Below are 15,360 nucleotides of genomic sequence, written 5' to 3'. Positions count from 1 at the left end.
ACACAAGTGGAGTGTGTGTGTTGGCTGAAGGTCAGGCAGCAGTGCAGCTGTTGTGTCTATCACCCATCAAACAGGTGGTTCTCAATCCTCAGTGTGTGTGGAGGCAAGTGTGAGTCAGTCTGAGCATTTGAGTCATGAGGCCCTTTTTTTTTGTCCTGGGACTCCAAACATTTTGACCAGAACTCATAGTTTCTTCAACATCTCGGGAAATACACCCTGCCCCAAAGTGTGATTATTACATTCCTGTTTGTGTCCAGATTGAACAAATGAGCATTAGAGATTCCCATAGACATTTTTTTTTTAAACTGTGGAGGAAAGAGCCACAATAGCTGTTTCCAGTCTCTGCTAAACTACTCAACTCCCAGCTCCAGCTAATGCAGACAGAGTGGTACCGTCTTCACTGCAGAAGCATATTTTCCAAGATGTCAAACTGTTTCTTTAACCTTCTTGTGAAGCAGAAGTCAGACGTGTAGTCCACCATTTGTGTAAAGTACAGGTGGTTACTGGCAGCTGGTAATGTTGGATGACCACCAGTGAATATGACCGAGAAAAATAAGCAGCTCCCACAGACTTTCCACGTCTTTCAGGTCCCGTTTGATATTTGAGCCCCTGCCCCACTCTGTGTGTCATTGTCCCCACATAACAAATGAACGTCAGGTAGAATAAAGAGTTAAAAAGGCCTTTCTGTCCATATTATCCGAAAACGTCCTCGTGTTCTACGTCTTGATAACAGGCAACTTTTTTTCTGTGTTTAATCCAACTGTTTTCATCACCATCAGCAAGAGACTGAAGGCTGAACAAACCTGGAGAAGTTGGCCGCTGTGCAGCTGTTGTTCCCACTCAATCACCCCCCAGCCCAACACACAGACCCCGACAATGTGCGAGACACACCCAGGGACATATGCCTCTGACTAACTTCCTCGCTGATGTGCTTGAGAGATGCTTAGAATGACTGCTGCGCCTGCAACGCTGCTGCTCTAACATGATTCACTTACTTCACAACTTAAACACTGGGGAATAATGCATTCTTAGGAATTAATTTATGATGTTTCTGGCCTCGATTAAGAGCTCCCTAAGTAGAAGACCCACAGCACATTCATCTCACACGTTCCCTCTTTTTATTTCCTTCTGGAAAGGCGAAACTAACTGGGGAGTCATTGTGTTAATGAAACTGTTGTGGTGTCTTTCTGCCCTGAAGTTTAACAGCCAGTTTAACCTGCCTGCCACCAGTCAGCTACTGAGAAACCAAGAGAAGATGATCGTGCATTTCTCATTACAGAAACAATCCTAAACTAAATCAAACACAACAGGAAACAACTTCATGTTGAAATATCAGATTATCACATTAAGAATAAAAATAAGAAACATCTTCCCCTTCTGACCTGGAAAACATCCCAAACACACACACACACACCTGCAGATTGTCAACATCTGCTAATGGTAAAAATGTGATAATGAATGAATGACAGTGTCAGATGTGTCTTATTCCTACAATACAAAATATATTTCTTTACTGTGTATTTATAAACAACACACTTTATTATCAATAAATCATTTAGCAATGCCTTAGAGATGACCTCTTTTGTTTCGTAATAGGCCAAAGGGGAATCACACAACCTGGCAACCCAACAGTTCTCAGCCTCTTATTATTGACGTTTAATTTGTCCATAAGGGATTGGTCTTGTCATACATTAATCCAGTTTTTAATTAGAAATGATTTATTTATATATATATAGGCAAAGGATCCACTATTAGCAAGTATCCATAATAATTTTGGATTCTCATCCGAAGTCAGATTTACCATTAGGGGACAGATTTATCTTTATTTGATTAGGCCAACAGTTTGTGTGTCCACTTCGTACCTTCCAATAGTATAAAATAAATAGTGTGGGGTCAAACCGGGTCCTCATCGGGCTAAGGTATGATGGCGAGAGGGCCACACCTTGCTGCCATGCCCAGTTGACTCCCGTTATGTGGCCAGCTGGCAGTGCAGTGCGCGTCTTGGACACGGCGCTGCGCTCTTGGCGCTCCGCCGCTCTGCTCGTCTGAAAGCACACCCCGCCCTCCCTCCACCTCCATCTCCACCTCCACCTCAGTCTCCACCTCGACCAGCGCCAAAGCCTCATAACACGAGGGAAGAAGGTTCACTCGAGAGCTTTATGGTATCCGAGCCACGTCGTGCCCAGCCAGACTTCTCTACCAGCTCACCGGAGTCTCCGGTCGATCGGTCCCGGAGTGCGTCCCGCTCAGCAGCTCGCCTACCAGCAGCTCTACGCCGTGCCGCTTCACGCCGGGCTGGTCCGGTCGCTTTCCCCTGGAGGACAGTTTCTTCCCTGGGAACTGGATGAATTATTGGACAGCTGCGAACAAGTGCCAGAAGAAAGCTGTGGCTCGGGATCTGCCTGCTCGCTCCGTCCAGGGAAGACTAGACTCAGCCAGAGTTGTGGACAATGATGGAGGGGACATCCCTGTATCTTCCTATTGTTATTTTACTGATGCAATGTAAGTGGAAAATGTGGACTATTCATTAGGAAGAAGAAGCAGTTTCTCTGTTTGCGTTTTTTTTATCCACTTTCCTCCTCGGCATTAAGCTCAGCAGGGGAATTATTAGTGGATCGAGGCTTGATTGCGTTTTTACTGATCATACTCATCTCAGTTTATGAGTTTATCATTTCTTCACTATTTCCAGTCACAGTGCAGGAATCGATTTTCTGCACAAAGTCTGCAGTTAAATTTAACAACGTCAACTTAAACTCTCAAACAAGTGATGTCTTGTTTTTCATTATTAAGCTACACCTGCTTGTGCAGACAGAGAAGTCCTTAGACATTTGGACCCAGTATGAGAACTGCATCCATATGTGCGTGTTGTCTCTGTGAGACTGTGGCTTCCTACGAGTTGGCTTTAAAGTTGTACTTGCGGCTGTGCCACCTAAGGGTGTGGGCGTCACAAAGCTTGGTGGCGTCTGATCAGCGGTTTGCCCATAAAAAGTTTTGCTGAAAAAAAAATAAAAAAAACGCTGGCGAGTCCAAGCATGACGTCAGTGGTTGGACTATCAGCAGAAACCGTTTTTGGCTGTGATGAGGTGTTTCTATAGCTGGACACAGAGCAGGAGAAAAACTGTTTTTAAAGGGTAAAAAAAACCAAACAACAAAAACATCCAGCAGGGAAGGAGTGATGTGTGAGTGATGTGAGGACTCCAAGGAGCAGTGTGATCTGGATGTGATGAGACAGTGAGAGTGAGTGATGCACATTTTACTCTGTCCACATTTTGCCACCTGTCAGGCCACCAGGTCACAGGCTCAGAGCTGTGTGTGTGTGTGTGTGTGTGTGTGTGCGCGCGTGTGTGTGTGTGTGTGTGTGTGCGTGTGTGTGTGTGTGGAGTAAGGCTGTGCTCCCTGAGAGATGCCAGCTGTAACAGAGTAGTGAGCTGCTGCTCGCCTGTGGACTGTATTGTTTAAAAAAAACAGAAGGAAATGTCTTGGGTGTGACTCTGTGGCAAAAGACCCAGCATCCCCCATCTGAACCTTTCTCTCACACACACACACACACACACACACACTGTCTGACTGAGACAGCTGTTGATCACAGGGCTACAGTCGTACAGAGAGGCTTTGTTCAATCGGAGAACACACACACTGTCCTCGCCCTGTTTTTCCTCTGTGCCCCTTTTAAACCTGTGTCACCCACATTTATGTTATCTGTATCACAGAGCCAGACAGGATATTTCCTATGAGTCCATCTTCCTTCCTGCTTTGTTTGTTTCCTGTTAATTTGAATAAGTGCCTTAATCATTCCTGTGCCATGCATTTGACCTCGGTGCAGCCCTGCCAACAGACACCCCAGTCTCTGTAACACTCCGTTCAGACCACGTAATGAGAGTAAAGCAGCGTGCCAAGGAGCGAGCGTGCCATCTTTCTATTTTCGCTCAGGCAGGAGGGTGGCTGTCCCTCAGTGAGTTTGAGCTGTCGCAGTGTTGGGTTGATGTGTGTGTTTTCTGGTCTGTGTTGATGCTTTTGTCAGCGTGTCTCTGTCAGGGACACGACAGGCTCCGATCAGAGGCATTTAATTACCATAGTGGCTATTTCAGATGCAGTATTTAAGACCTGCTGCTGTGAACCACATCAAAAACTTCACTTTAAAAGTCCTTGAAAGCAGTTTTCCGTTTCCCTTTCAGTTTGTTGTATAGTTAAGAAAATTGCTGTGGCAGATATATAGATGTGTATATATATAGTCCAGCATGTCTGTTGCTCTAACTCACTCCAAGAATTCTGGGCCTATTGTAGGTACCAACACTGGCCCAACTCTCTCTTTAGCAAATCTGTCGCACTTGTCACTGTCACGCTGCTGAAACGAGGCTTGAAACTTTTTTAGCCCACATCTACGTCTCGATGCTGATCTGGAACGTGCACAGTCTTTATGTGGTGATTGTTTTCACCCTCGGCACGACCTGGATGTGACATCCAGTGGTTGTGTGCATGGCAGCAGACAGTTGTCTCCAAAGTGAACATCTGTCATTGACTTCTTGGACAGCAGACCTTTTATTTGGAAAGCTACACCATGTGAACATTACCCACCATGCAGTTGTGAAATGATCCGAACAAGCCATGTGTTCATTGTCTGCCACGAAGCCTCTGTAGTTAATTGAGGCCATTGAAGCTGACAGCGTTCATGGTAGTAGAGGACACAGCGAAGCACGGCAGTGGTGGCAGGACCTCACACACAGGCTCTGCTCATGTTTTGATGTGTGTGCTTCTGCGTGTGTGTCAGTGCAGCAGTAAAGTGTGGACACGTTGTCAGTGCTGCTACATTTGCTTTTTCTCAACGAGACACCCTTCAAGGTGGCGGCAGGCTTAGTCTCACACTATGTGACAAGAGCTTCTCCCATTCACAGCCCTACTGTCTGAGAGCATCTCCCTCGCCTTCAATCCCACCCTCTCTTTTATTCATGCTTCTGCACAGCTCTGGTCCCTCCACCCGGCCCCCCATCCGCCTCGCTCTCCTCCACTCTACTTCATTTGTATTCTATTCTTAGGGCCGCTCATCTCTCCTTTGTCGTTCATTCTCTTCCCTTTTTAATCTCATTGTATCTCCCTCCCTCGCTATGTTCATCCTTTAGTGAGACTGCTCCTCAGAGGGAAGTACGCAAGCCAAAGCTACGATGATAATCCTGTTACACTGTCACCAGTCAACACATGGCAAAGGAAAGGGACAGGAGAACCTCTGGAGGGAGAGTGTGCAGTTTTAATTCACTTAGTGAAGAAGTTTGAGCGAGTCAGGCTGGTGTAAATTGAGCCATCTTAAGGAAAAGCTTTTAAAAATCCTGAGCCTGTGTTATATTTACCAGATATGACTGTAAAGGCTGTTGTTAATTTAAAAGCCAAATTAAAAATAGCCGTTCTTGTGGAAATAAGAACGAGAGATCCCTTCAGGTCTGCATATTAACTCTGTGGTCTTTTTATGTAGCCATTGAAAATGGTCACCTTCCTGTTCTTTTCCTCACTTCCTGCCCCTTGTCTCAGGTTGCCCTTCATTCTTCCATGCCATCCCTCCCCCACAGGCAAAGACTCGTGTAACTCCGAGTAATCCAGTAACAATGGGTCCACACAGGAAGTTACTGAGAAACAGGAAGGAGCTGACTAATTTCTGATTGTAAGATTTGAATATGTCCATGTGCAGCATTTGAAGGAACAATGACAGGAAAATGCATATAACTGTTTAGGAGCAGGTTCATTCACTGACTTTTGCTTTTAAACTTATGTGACGGTGACTTCCTCATTGTGCCAAATTAGAAGTTTTAAGTTTTTTATTTCCCCTGAGCCCCAAGCCCATCCAACATGTATTATGTAATTAAAAAATGCATCGCCTTCAGTCTGAACATCCTTTTTCTTAATTTGGAGGCTTTAGGGAAATGCAGGGCTTTCACTCTGTGGCTTTTTACTGTTCCTGCTGTGTGCACGACTCTTAACTTGTCTTCCCTCAGGTAACCTTCACACATTTTTAACCTGGAGTTATCAAACAGGAAGAACAGACAATTTTCTGCCCCTCTAAACCAATCAGCAAACAGGAAATGCAGCCCAGCTTTCCTTTCCTGTTTGGATGTTGCGTATCAGTGACGGAAAGCGGGGGAAACAAACACGGTCAGCATACCGTCCGCTTCCTGCTAATGCCTGTCATATATTGGGTTAATCTGGACAAGCTGCTGGTGAGATGCTTGGTGACCTTGTCCTAACCTGCGTTTAAATAAACATACAACGGGCTGCTCCTTAACGCCAGAGGATTAATACGAAGGAGGGAGTAATCCTGGCCTTACTTCAGATCCTCTGGAGAACGCTTCAGCCTCAGACTGCTGTCTGTCTGAGCGCCAGTCATTAAGCATTCTCCTCCTGCTGCTGGCGGGCAGCGTGGAGCACTTTACCCAATTCACCTTGCCCTCTAATTGATGACAAGCAATATTTTGTTCTGAACTGCTCTCACCCTTTTTTTTATCTCCCACTCTCCCTCCCCTCTTCTTCTCTGTCACCACCAGGTTCCCCCTCAGCTCCTGTCACCGTGTCGACCAACAGACACAAGGTGGAGGTGCGCGAGTTCTCAGGTGAGACAGAAAAAACAGCTCATCTCTGACTCACTCTGTTACCACGCTGCTATCAGGTTGTCTCTGACAGAATAAAACAAGGCTATAAATAGACCCAGCAGTTAAAAAGGCTTCAATGTTGAGCCATAAATATCTTACTGGTCACATTCCCTTTTCCAGATGCCGTGTTGTCCTGCATGTTCCGCACAGAGAGAGACCAGAACCCGCGCATCGAGTGGAAGAAGAAGGGGAAAGATGTTTCCTTCGTCTACTTTGACGGACAGTTTAGAGGTGAGAAAGCAGCCCGTCGCTCTTTATCCTCTTGGTGACAAACAACGCATTTGTTTTAATCAGCTTGCAGGACCAGCTGGAAGGGGTTTGCCCCATAGGAAGAGAGAAAACACCAGGCAGATACACTGATACAGGAGCCACGGACCGACTGTAATGTGTCAGCCTGTGTCAGTTACTCTATTTAGTCCTCGATCTTTCACCTCTGGGGTTTAATTTGCTTATATACATATTGAATCACACAGTGGCAGTGTCAAGTAGAGAGAGTGCACTTAGTCGAGTATGTCAAGTTTTAAACTGCCTTTGACCTGTTGCCTCTTGTGCACTGGCAGCGTAAGGTAGTTTAAAAGATGACACACACCCACACACACCCACACACACCCACAAACCACACAGGCACTCGGTCTCTCTGTTGTTGTTTTAGTGTGATGGAAAATGACAAAACCTCAGTCACAAATTTTCCCAAAACCTTTTGAAAAACATGACAGTGGTTGAGAAACTAAGAATTATGATCATTTTGAATTATAGAAGGATTGTATTTATTGATGGATATTGATATTTAAATCCCTTTTAAATGCTGGTTGACGAACAGATGGATCTTAATAATACATCTTGACATTTGTAATATTTCTAAGTAGCAGTAATGTAAATTATGAACTGCTCTCAGAATAATTTGAAAGACCGTACACACAGTGGCCATAGCCCTGAGCCAGGGAAGACATTTCCTCTCTGTGATCCTCCTAACCTTCTGTTCTTTCTCCCAGGTACCTTCGAGGGCCGGGCGACCATTGAAGGGGCCACAGTGACGTTGCAAAGGGTCACCCAGGAAGATGCTGGAGAGTACCGTTGTGAAATAAGTGCTCCTCTTGACTCAGTCAACCTGGGCGAGACTAACGTGACGCTCAAAGTCCTCGGTACGCCTGAATACTGTAACATGTTGTCGATTGGTTTGATTTTCCACATTTTTCTTACATAATTCTTACTTTGTTCTTTCCTCCAGTGCCCCCGCACACCCCGTATTGCGAAATACCTAGTTCAGCAGTGACGGGCTCAGTGGTGCAGCTGCGCTGTAGGGACCAGCAAAGCATCCCACCTGCTACTTATTCCTGGTTTAAGGACAACCTGCCAATGAGCCAGTTCCGCCATGCCAACACCACCTTAATCAACTCACACACAGGAATACTGGTGAGAGAGAGTGTGTGTCTGTGCAGATCAGGGAAACAGGAAGTGATGGAGTGTTTATAGCCAAATATTTAATACTCTCCTTACAATAACATGTTATAAAAACAGGTAAAGATGAGAGTTTTGTGAAAAGTGTTTTTTATGCTCCTGACTTTGCTCATGTAGACTTGGGGAGAATAAATGCAGCCTGTTGGAAAAGTCTTCTTCACTGTATCTTTTGCAGGAGTTCAGACCTGTAGCCAAAGAGGACACCGGCCGCTACAGCTGCCAGGCATCGAACGGGGTGGGACCGCCCAAGATGTGTGAGGGCAAGCACATGACAGTAGGTGTGTTGGAATCATGTCTCTTCCTCCTACGCCTTTTACCACTGGAGCACGTCAGGGACACAGTGGAGAGAAAAGTCCTACTGAAGAAATTAAAGTGGGACATTTTAGGACAAAGGTCTTTAACTAATTTATACCAGCAACCCTTTCCTGCACTGATCATACAAAATATTACTGGAGACTGCGTGTGGCTTTTTGTGTGTGTGTGGCTTTCGGAGACTTTACCACTGTTTGGAGTATTTATTGAATGTTTACTGCTCCACCTCTAGAGGACGTCAACGTTACGGCCGTGGTGGCTGCGGTGGTGGTGGTCTGCCTGGTCATCGTGGTATGTGGCTGCGGGGGATTCCTCTTACACCGCAACGGCTTCTTCAGCCGTGAGTCTCTCTTTTGTTCACTTGTTTAACGCCTTCACTTGTTCAATCTAATAAGCACTTGTCTGCCTGCAAGAACAGTGCATCAATTAATAGAGAGATGGTTTTTATTCTCTCCAAGAAAGTGACACATACTCTGTTTTCTTTGACATGGTCCTGACTCATCCATCAGCAGGACAAAGAGGAAGGTAAGAGCCCTGTGACTGCATTAACATTGATGGGAACAAACACAGGCTAATATCCTACACGCTGAGGATTGAGGGAGGAGGAAGAAGGGGTTAGGTGGGCTGTTGCTGTCTTTGAAGCTTTGTGAAGTCTCAGGACTGTACAGAGTGACAGCTGTGTGTTTATTCATCCACTGACTGCTGCCAGCAGATGTAAAACCAAGGGAAAAGGGTTGGTTTTTTTTAATTGATTGCCACTTCCATGCAGATAATTAGAGGAGGAGAAATAATCAGTGCAACATAATTACTGGCTGTTAATCAGCAAGTAGGAAAATATTTGGCAGCAGAAGAAATTGCAAGCAATTAAACTGCCTGGATGGATTATTTAGATAATACAAAGATTGAAGAATGAGATTGTGACATGATGATTCCTCTCCTGCTAACACACCAGAATGGACACAAAAATGTTTTGAAGCCTGGCTGTCGAGCCAGAAACCACAGAGACAAACTGCTTGTCCTTGTGTGATTGGACGAACTCTGGCTTGGTTTTGTTATTTGATTACGGGCTTGTTACTGTGCAGCATTTGATGGAGAGTCAGCATGGAGCTCTTCGTCTGGGTTAAAGTCTGATGCTTATCCCACTGAGCTAACTGGAGCTGTCAGTGTCAACTTCCTATTTATAGAACGGGCTTCTTCACGAAGCTTCAAAGACAATGTGACATGATTTCTGATGCACCAATAGTAGGCACAAGTTAACAGAGTAGGATTGTAGATCTAGGTTATAGCTCTGCCTTTTAGACACAAGTAGTCACGGGGAACTGGGTCGATGTTGAATCAGTTTTAAATTGTCCTTATAGGTGATAGTTGATGGTAAAAAAGGATGTGGGTCAAATATTTGGTGATCTGGAACAATTAATTTGATAAAACCCTGGTAAACTGATGCAAAAAAAGCAGAAGGAAATAAATAAATTCTTCACAATAAGTGTAAATTGAAATTTTAGACCTTCAATGGGCCCAAACTGGGGCCCACTTCAGAAAAGCGCTCCAAAGGGATTTACAGTGTGTAGGTGTGAAATGTGTTGCTTAAGGGCAGTTTTACAGCTGCAATAAAAATCAGTCACAGAGGATTTCAGACACGTTGGATTGCTGCATGTGTTGGCTCACCTTCACATTTTGCTGTGCTGCATCATGGTTGGCTGCATGTCTATACAGCACTGCCACTAATAGATCTGTCAATGTGATGTTTTATTTGTACCTTTGATTTTGGTTTTGAATGTTTGGATATTTAAGCTGCTGCTTGCACAGACTTTAATTTGTCTGAACATTGAGACTTCTGCCTGAAACTGAGCTTCACAACTTTGTGCATTGAGATCTGTCCTTTCAAGCTTCAAGTCGCATAAAGTAACATTTGACAGGTTTACTGTGTGGCCATGTTTGGTACATGGTGTGAGACAGAAGGGGGGTTAGCTGCCAGGGAGGGAGTATGAGATCTTCAGCTCCTGACCGGTCATTACAAACACATGGACTGACTACAGTGTTGTTCAGGACGGCTCTCAGCTCACCCAGATAGGTTTGTTTTACTGATCCAGTGAACGATCCAGTTCATTTTTTTGACTAATACAAACCTATTGGACAGCACATCGAAACTGATTCTCTTGCTCTTGATCCACACCTCATTCCCTCACAGTGAAACTTGTAAATGTCACTGTACTTGCAGAATGACACGTAGGGGTCATGTTTCCACCTCAGAGCTTGTGAAAGTATCTTCAAGGCACAGATCTGAATGCACAAACTTGTGATGCTCAGTTTCCAGAGAGAAATACAACATACAGAAAATAAACCAAAATTACAGGAACAAATTTAAGTTAATAGAGCTGCTATTGCAGCAACAATAAATCATACATTTTTGAATATACTGTACTAATTTCACAAAAACCTCAGAAAAGCATGGAGTGCAGTGCGAGTCCAAAATGCCCCCTCTCTTGTTGACCCTTTTTAAAGCCAACACACTGACCCCTACAGGTCATTTTGGATCTCCCAGTGTCACGGTGCAGCCCACATCAGCAGCCAAACCCTGCACAGAACAGAGGACATGTGAGTGTGACACATATGGAAGTTTTTTGGCCTCTGTTGAAATGCCAGTTCACTTTGCTATTGGAAATTCAACATGCATTGGGGTTAAAGTCAGCTGGTAACTGCTAGTAGCAAAATGCATTTTTAAATTGCACATTGAGCAGCCAGTTGCATCGTGATTTGCCATTTCAATAAAGAGGCAAAAAACGTCTTTAGACACAGTCCGACAGACAGTTCAAGAATCAGACGAGCTGTTTCCAGTCTTCATGCTAAGCTGGTCCTGGCAGCAGATTCTATAAAGAGAGTACATGTGTTTTTAAACATGTTGGACTTCATTTTGAAATAGGAATAGCACAAAACAGTGAAAATGAAAATCCCCTTTCATATTGTTCTTTGACATTCTCAGTAAGTCATTTCAAGTAGTACAAAGGTTAGAGGAAGACTAATTCATAAATTCAGAACATCTCAGCTGCCCAGGTTAGTAGCTGGAATTTGAAAACTGGGATGCCAGTGTTAAATGATGAGGCCTGAACCAACCAGACTTCTGTCCTTTCGGATTATGTTGTCAGCATCTAATCATGTTTCTGTCCTGATCATGATCATCTTCATGAAGGAAGGATTTATTACAGGACTGAAAGATTAACCTGCAGCAGTTTTAGAAAAATGCACCACTTGTAAATATGCCCATATCTGACTTTCCTTTTTACCCCGTGGGAGGTTTGCCATGTATGACGTGCATTATTAATGCAGGTAGAGCTCAGTATATGGATGTTTTCCCTTCAGTTTCTTCTTTATAGTGATTGTGTCAGATGGGCTTACCATGCATTTGTCTTTCAGGTCTAATGTCAACTACATCCCTCCGCCGCAAGAAGTAAGTTTTGTTTTTGTTCTTCCTCCCTACACTTGTTCTGATCAGTTCAGATGTACCTTATGAATGTCTCTGTTTTTGATTGAAGCCAACACTGCTACTCATTTTCTGTCCCTCAGCCCCAGGATTTCAAACACACCCAGTCATTCATGCTCTGAGAAGCAGACCTTCTGAGAATAAATCACCCTCGTCATAAGGTGCCAACACTGGATTTGGATTCTCTTATTTTTTTTTCTCTCTCTCTCTGGACTCTGAATGAGCTTTCATCTTCCAATACATGCTAATTTCAATCTTCTTCTTCGCTCCTTGTGGATGGGTTATGACACATTGGCAAGGCTTCTTACGCTCTTGCTTTGCTCTGTGGATTCACCTGTCAGTGACATTTCCTGCTGTTATGGGATTAAAGTGCACTTTTTGTGGCACTCTGCTCCCCCCTGGTGGGCAGATACTGAAATTCCAGTTGATGTTTTATTAATGATCCAGTGACAAATGGAGCTTTCTACACTCGTTGTTTATTTCCTGTGCAGGCCAATCGTTTTAACTACCTTTGTTTCTTTTTACCAAAGACTGATCAAATTTAAAAGACTTGTTTTTGCTTTAAAAATGATATTACTACAAGGGATTTCCCCTTAAAGCCATAGAAAGAAGATTTCAGTTGTTTTCATTCCGCTCAAATATAAAGACAGTGTACCTCAGTCAATATTTTGTCTGTTCTTCACTGGGGCTATGGCTTCCCAAGGGCCACTGTGCCACAGCAGCTCCTCATTGTCTTACTAACAACATGAAATCAGACATAACCCGCTCAAGACAACAGGAAGCCGCTCCAGCCAATTATATTGAGACCAACCTTAGTCCATCCTAATGTGCCTGCATGGTCTTTTTAAATATATACATATACCTTGTGCCTTTTTAATTTTTCTGTCTTATTTATCTATGGAATCACAGTTTTTTGTGAAGACTTGCCTTACTTTTTTCTGTCTTTATATTTTTGTGCCACTGTTTCTCAGTGTTTATCAAGCTGAAGTTTTTAGACTGTGTGAATGGATTGTTCAGAGTTTTATGTGAATGGTGTATCAGTTATAAAGTTTTTCTATTCAAAACCTTACGGCAATCATTATTGTCATCATAATTACACAGCAGTGCAAAACTGCATGTTTTCCCTTTTTTCTGCAACTTTATACTTCTACCTAACTACAGTTCTGAAGTTAGTGTTTTACTTTTCATCCCACTACATTAATTTGACCATGTGACTTTGCAGATCTAGACTGATGAAAAATATAATTGGTTTGCAAACTATGCAGCAATAAAGAATTTAAATGACTCCTTATATACCATCTGTAGTATTAAAGTTATGTACACATCAATGCATCTAAAAATACAATGTACATCATTCTGATATGTGCAATTATGTTAATTAATGATGTTAATTAACTAAACAAACAAAATCTGCTTAATTGTGGACTATTCTTTAATCTTAGTGCATCATTTTTATCTGCACATCATCCTGCACATGCTGAAAGCCTCTTCTCTATTCCCACTCAAGGTAATTCTGAAGCAAGACTATACATTAATCTTTTAAGTGCATTTCCTGCTGATGGCATGTAATATCTGAGGCAGGTTGACTGACAGTCTGGTGCGCAAGAGCGAGGGCTCATACATTAAATTGCAGTTTAATATTTAAGAGGCAACACTATGGTGACCAGTACTGAAAAAAGTCGAGTCAGGAAATAGTAAAGGTGAAAATGAGAGAACATTTTAGTCAGTGAACAAACAAATCTTATGGTTTATTTCCATTGGTTTAATACCATGAAACAATTTGTGGACCCAGTATTTTAAAAAATGTCATTTCTCCTAGTTTAAAAATAGGACTTAATACTATTTGCTTACATAAACACTCCAGAGTTTGCAGACAATAGGACTGTGTTACTGTCTCTCTACAGTATGGCAAAACTTTAAATTTAAATCACAATGAGCCAAGACTGGTACATTTTCTGAACTCGTATTAAAGCTTGGTTGTAGCATCTTCAAAGCAGGAACTTAGTCTTTGTGGTGCTATTTTGAGTTTGAAATATTTATCCTGGGGAAGCTTAAATGCATCTGTGACCTTGTCATAATACAGCACTCTGAGGTCCAATTCAGTATGACAGCCCATTCCCATTTAAGTCAGCCAACATCTGACTCACTAATTTACCTGTGAATTTCAAATATCTGCATAAAAGCATTAATATCTATTTTTTATTAAAACACTAAACCATTTCAGGATTTACAAAGCCAAAGGTAGATGTATAAGAACAACAAATATCAAGTCCATGTATTTGCTGTCTCTTCCTTTATTAGTTCATTTACTGACCAAATAGCTTAGGCTGTTCATGAACTGCTTGCAAGAACATCCCTGAGGACTGCATCACAATTACATGGCACTATGCTCTGAAATTAGATGGAAGTGTAATGCAAAGGTCTGACCAGCAGATGTCGCCACTTTGACTGTCAGCAAATGATCAGATAATGACTGATGACTTTGTGGCCACGTATGGTGACCCATACACGGAATTTGTGCTCTGTGGAGAGAGCGGTGGCTATTCACCCGGAAGGAATAACGAGAGCACATGACGATATGTGAACAAACCGCGATGGTGGATTTAAAAGTTAAACTGAGGGGATTTTCTGCAGCAGAGGAGCAAAACAAAGACACGGATGAGTGGGATGAACGTTTCAGCGTGGAGTTAAATGTGGAAAGTGGTGTAACATAGTGGAGGGTAAAACGAAGCTTATTGAGGCGCTAAATCAATGTGCAGCAGCTTTGTTGATACTGGTTCAATGATGACCCCTGCTGGTCAAACCCGAACATTACATTTTTGTACATCAAGCTATAAACGAGAACACTGCTGTTTGGCTTTTATACCAGTTAAATGTTACATATGCATATTAGAAGGAAATAACTATGTGGTGAATCTGATGTCTTAGTTTAATACGTGATGAATCTAAATATAATATGTGGTGAATTTTATATAATTTTTATTATATTTTATTAGCATTTCTCCTAGCCTTTGATATTATTTTATGTAATGTTTTACTTTATTTATTTATTTATTAGCTTTTTTCGTTCTGTTTTTTTTAACTCAGGATGTCATCTCATGTCTGATATAACAAAAACATTCCAGCATCAGCTGTTATTTTCACCTGGAATTGAACCCCTGACCTTCACGTATGAAAAACCACTTTGTAACCAACGAAGCTACTCTGCTATATGGGAAACAGGCAAACAAAATGCAGTATCTTAGTGGGGACCTAAACCACAACCTCAAACTTTAAACACATACGAACCATGAGCTATTCTGTTAAAGACCTAACACTTTCTAATCCAATCCGTCATAAATGCTGCACTTTGTCGTGATGTATTATTTATTTAGTCCACACACTGATATACACAGGACGGGCAACAGACAAACATCTATTTTAGTTGCACTAATAAAATTGTTGTCTCCACCTGGGGTCGAATCTATGTCCTTTGAATTG

At 42.7% G+C, this 15,360-nt stretch overlaps 1 protein-coding gene across 4 annotated transcripts; it reads left to right on the top strand.

Moving 5' to 3' along the window:
* The first annotated feature begins 2,088 nt into the window (after window positions 1-2,088).
* jam2a (junctional adhesion molecule 2a) lies at window positions 2,089-13,208 on the top strand. 4 transcript variants are annotated; one of them, XM_026301911.2, is made up of 11 exons: window positions 2,089-2,502; window positions 6,528-6,593; window positions 6,753-6,863; window positions 7,625-7,774; window positions 7,861-8,045; window positions 8,266-8,368; window positions 8,635-8,742; window positions 8,915-8,927; window positions 10,926-10,997; window positions 11,814-11,847; window positions 11,964-13,208. In XM_026301911.2, exons 1-11 carry the CDS (start codon window positions 2,451-2,453, stop codon window positions 12,000-12,002), a joined length of 933 nt encoding a protein of 310 aa, XP_026157696.1. In that variant the 5' UTR covers window positions 2,089-2,450; the 3' UTR covers window positions 12,003-13,208. The 4 variants fall into 4 exon arrangements, with proteins under 4 accessions (XP_026157696.1, XP_026157695.1, XP_026157698.1 ...); XM_026301910.2 differs by having other exon boundaries at window positions 8,912-8,927; XM_026301913.2 differs by lacking the exon at window positions 10,926-10,997 and having other exon boundaries at window positions 2,090-2,502.
* The last annotated feature ends 2,152 nt before the right edge of the window (window positions 13,209-15,360 follow it).

This window comes from Mastacembelus armatus, chromosome 2 (genome assembly GCF_900324485.2).
Source record: "Mastacembelus armatus chromosome 2, fMasArm1.2, whole genome shotgun sequence".
NCBI lineage: Eukaryota > Metazoa > Chordata > Actinopteri > Synbranchiformes > Mastacembelidae > Mastacembelus > Mastacembelus armatus.
This window is presented reverse-complemented; position numbering and strand designations above follow the sequence as displayed.

Coding starts and splice junctions, on each gene's coding strand:
- jam2a (XM_026301910.2), top strand. CDS start 2,451: ATGATGGAGGGGACATCCCTGTATCTTCCTATTGTTATTTTACTGATG. Junction 6,864..7,624: donor CTTTGACGGACAGTTTAGAG/GTGAGAAAGCAG, acceptor TCTTTCTCCCAG/GTACCTTCGAGGGCCGGGCG. Junction 8,369..8,634: donor GGGCAAGCACATGACAGTAG/GTGTGTTGGAAT, acceptor CTCCACCTCTAG/AGGACGTCAACGTTACGGCC.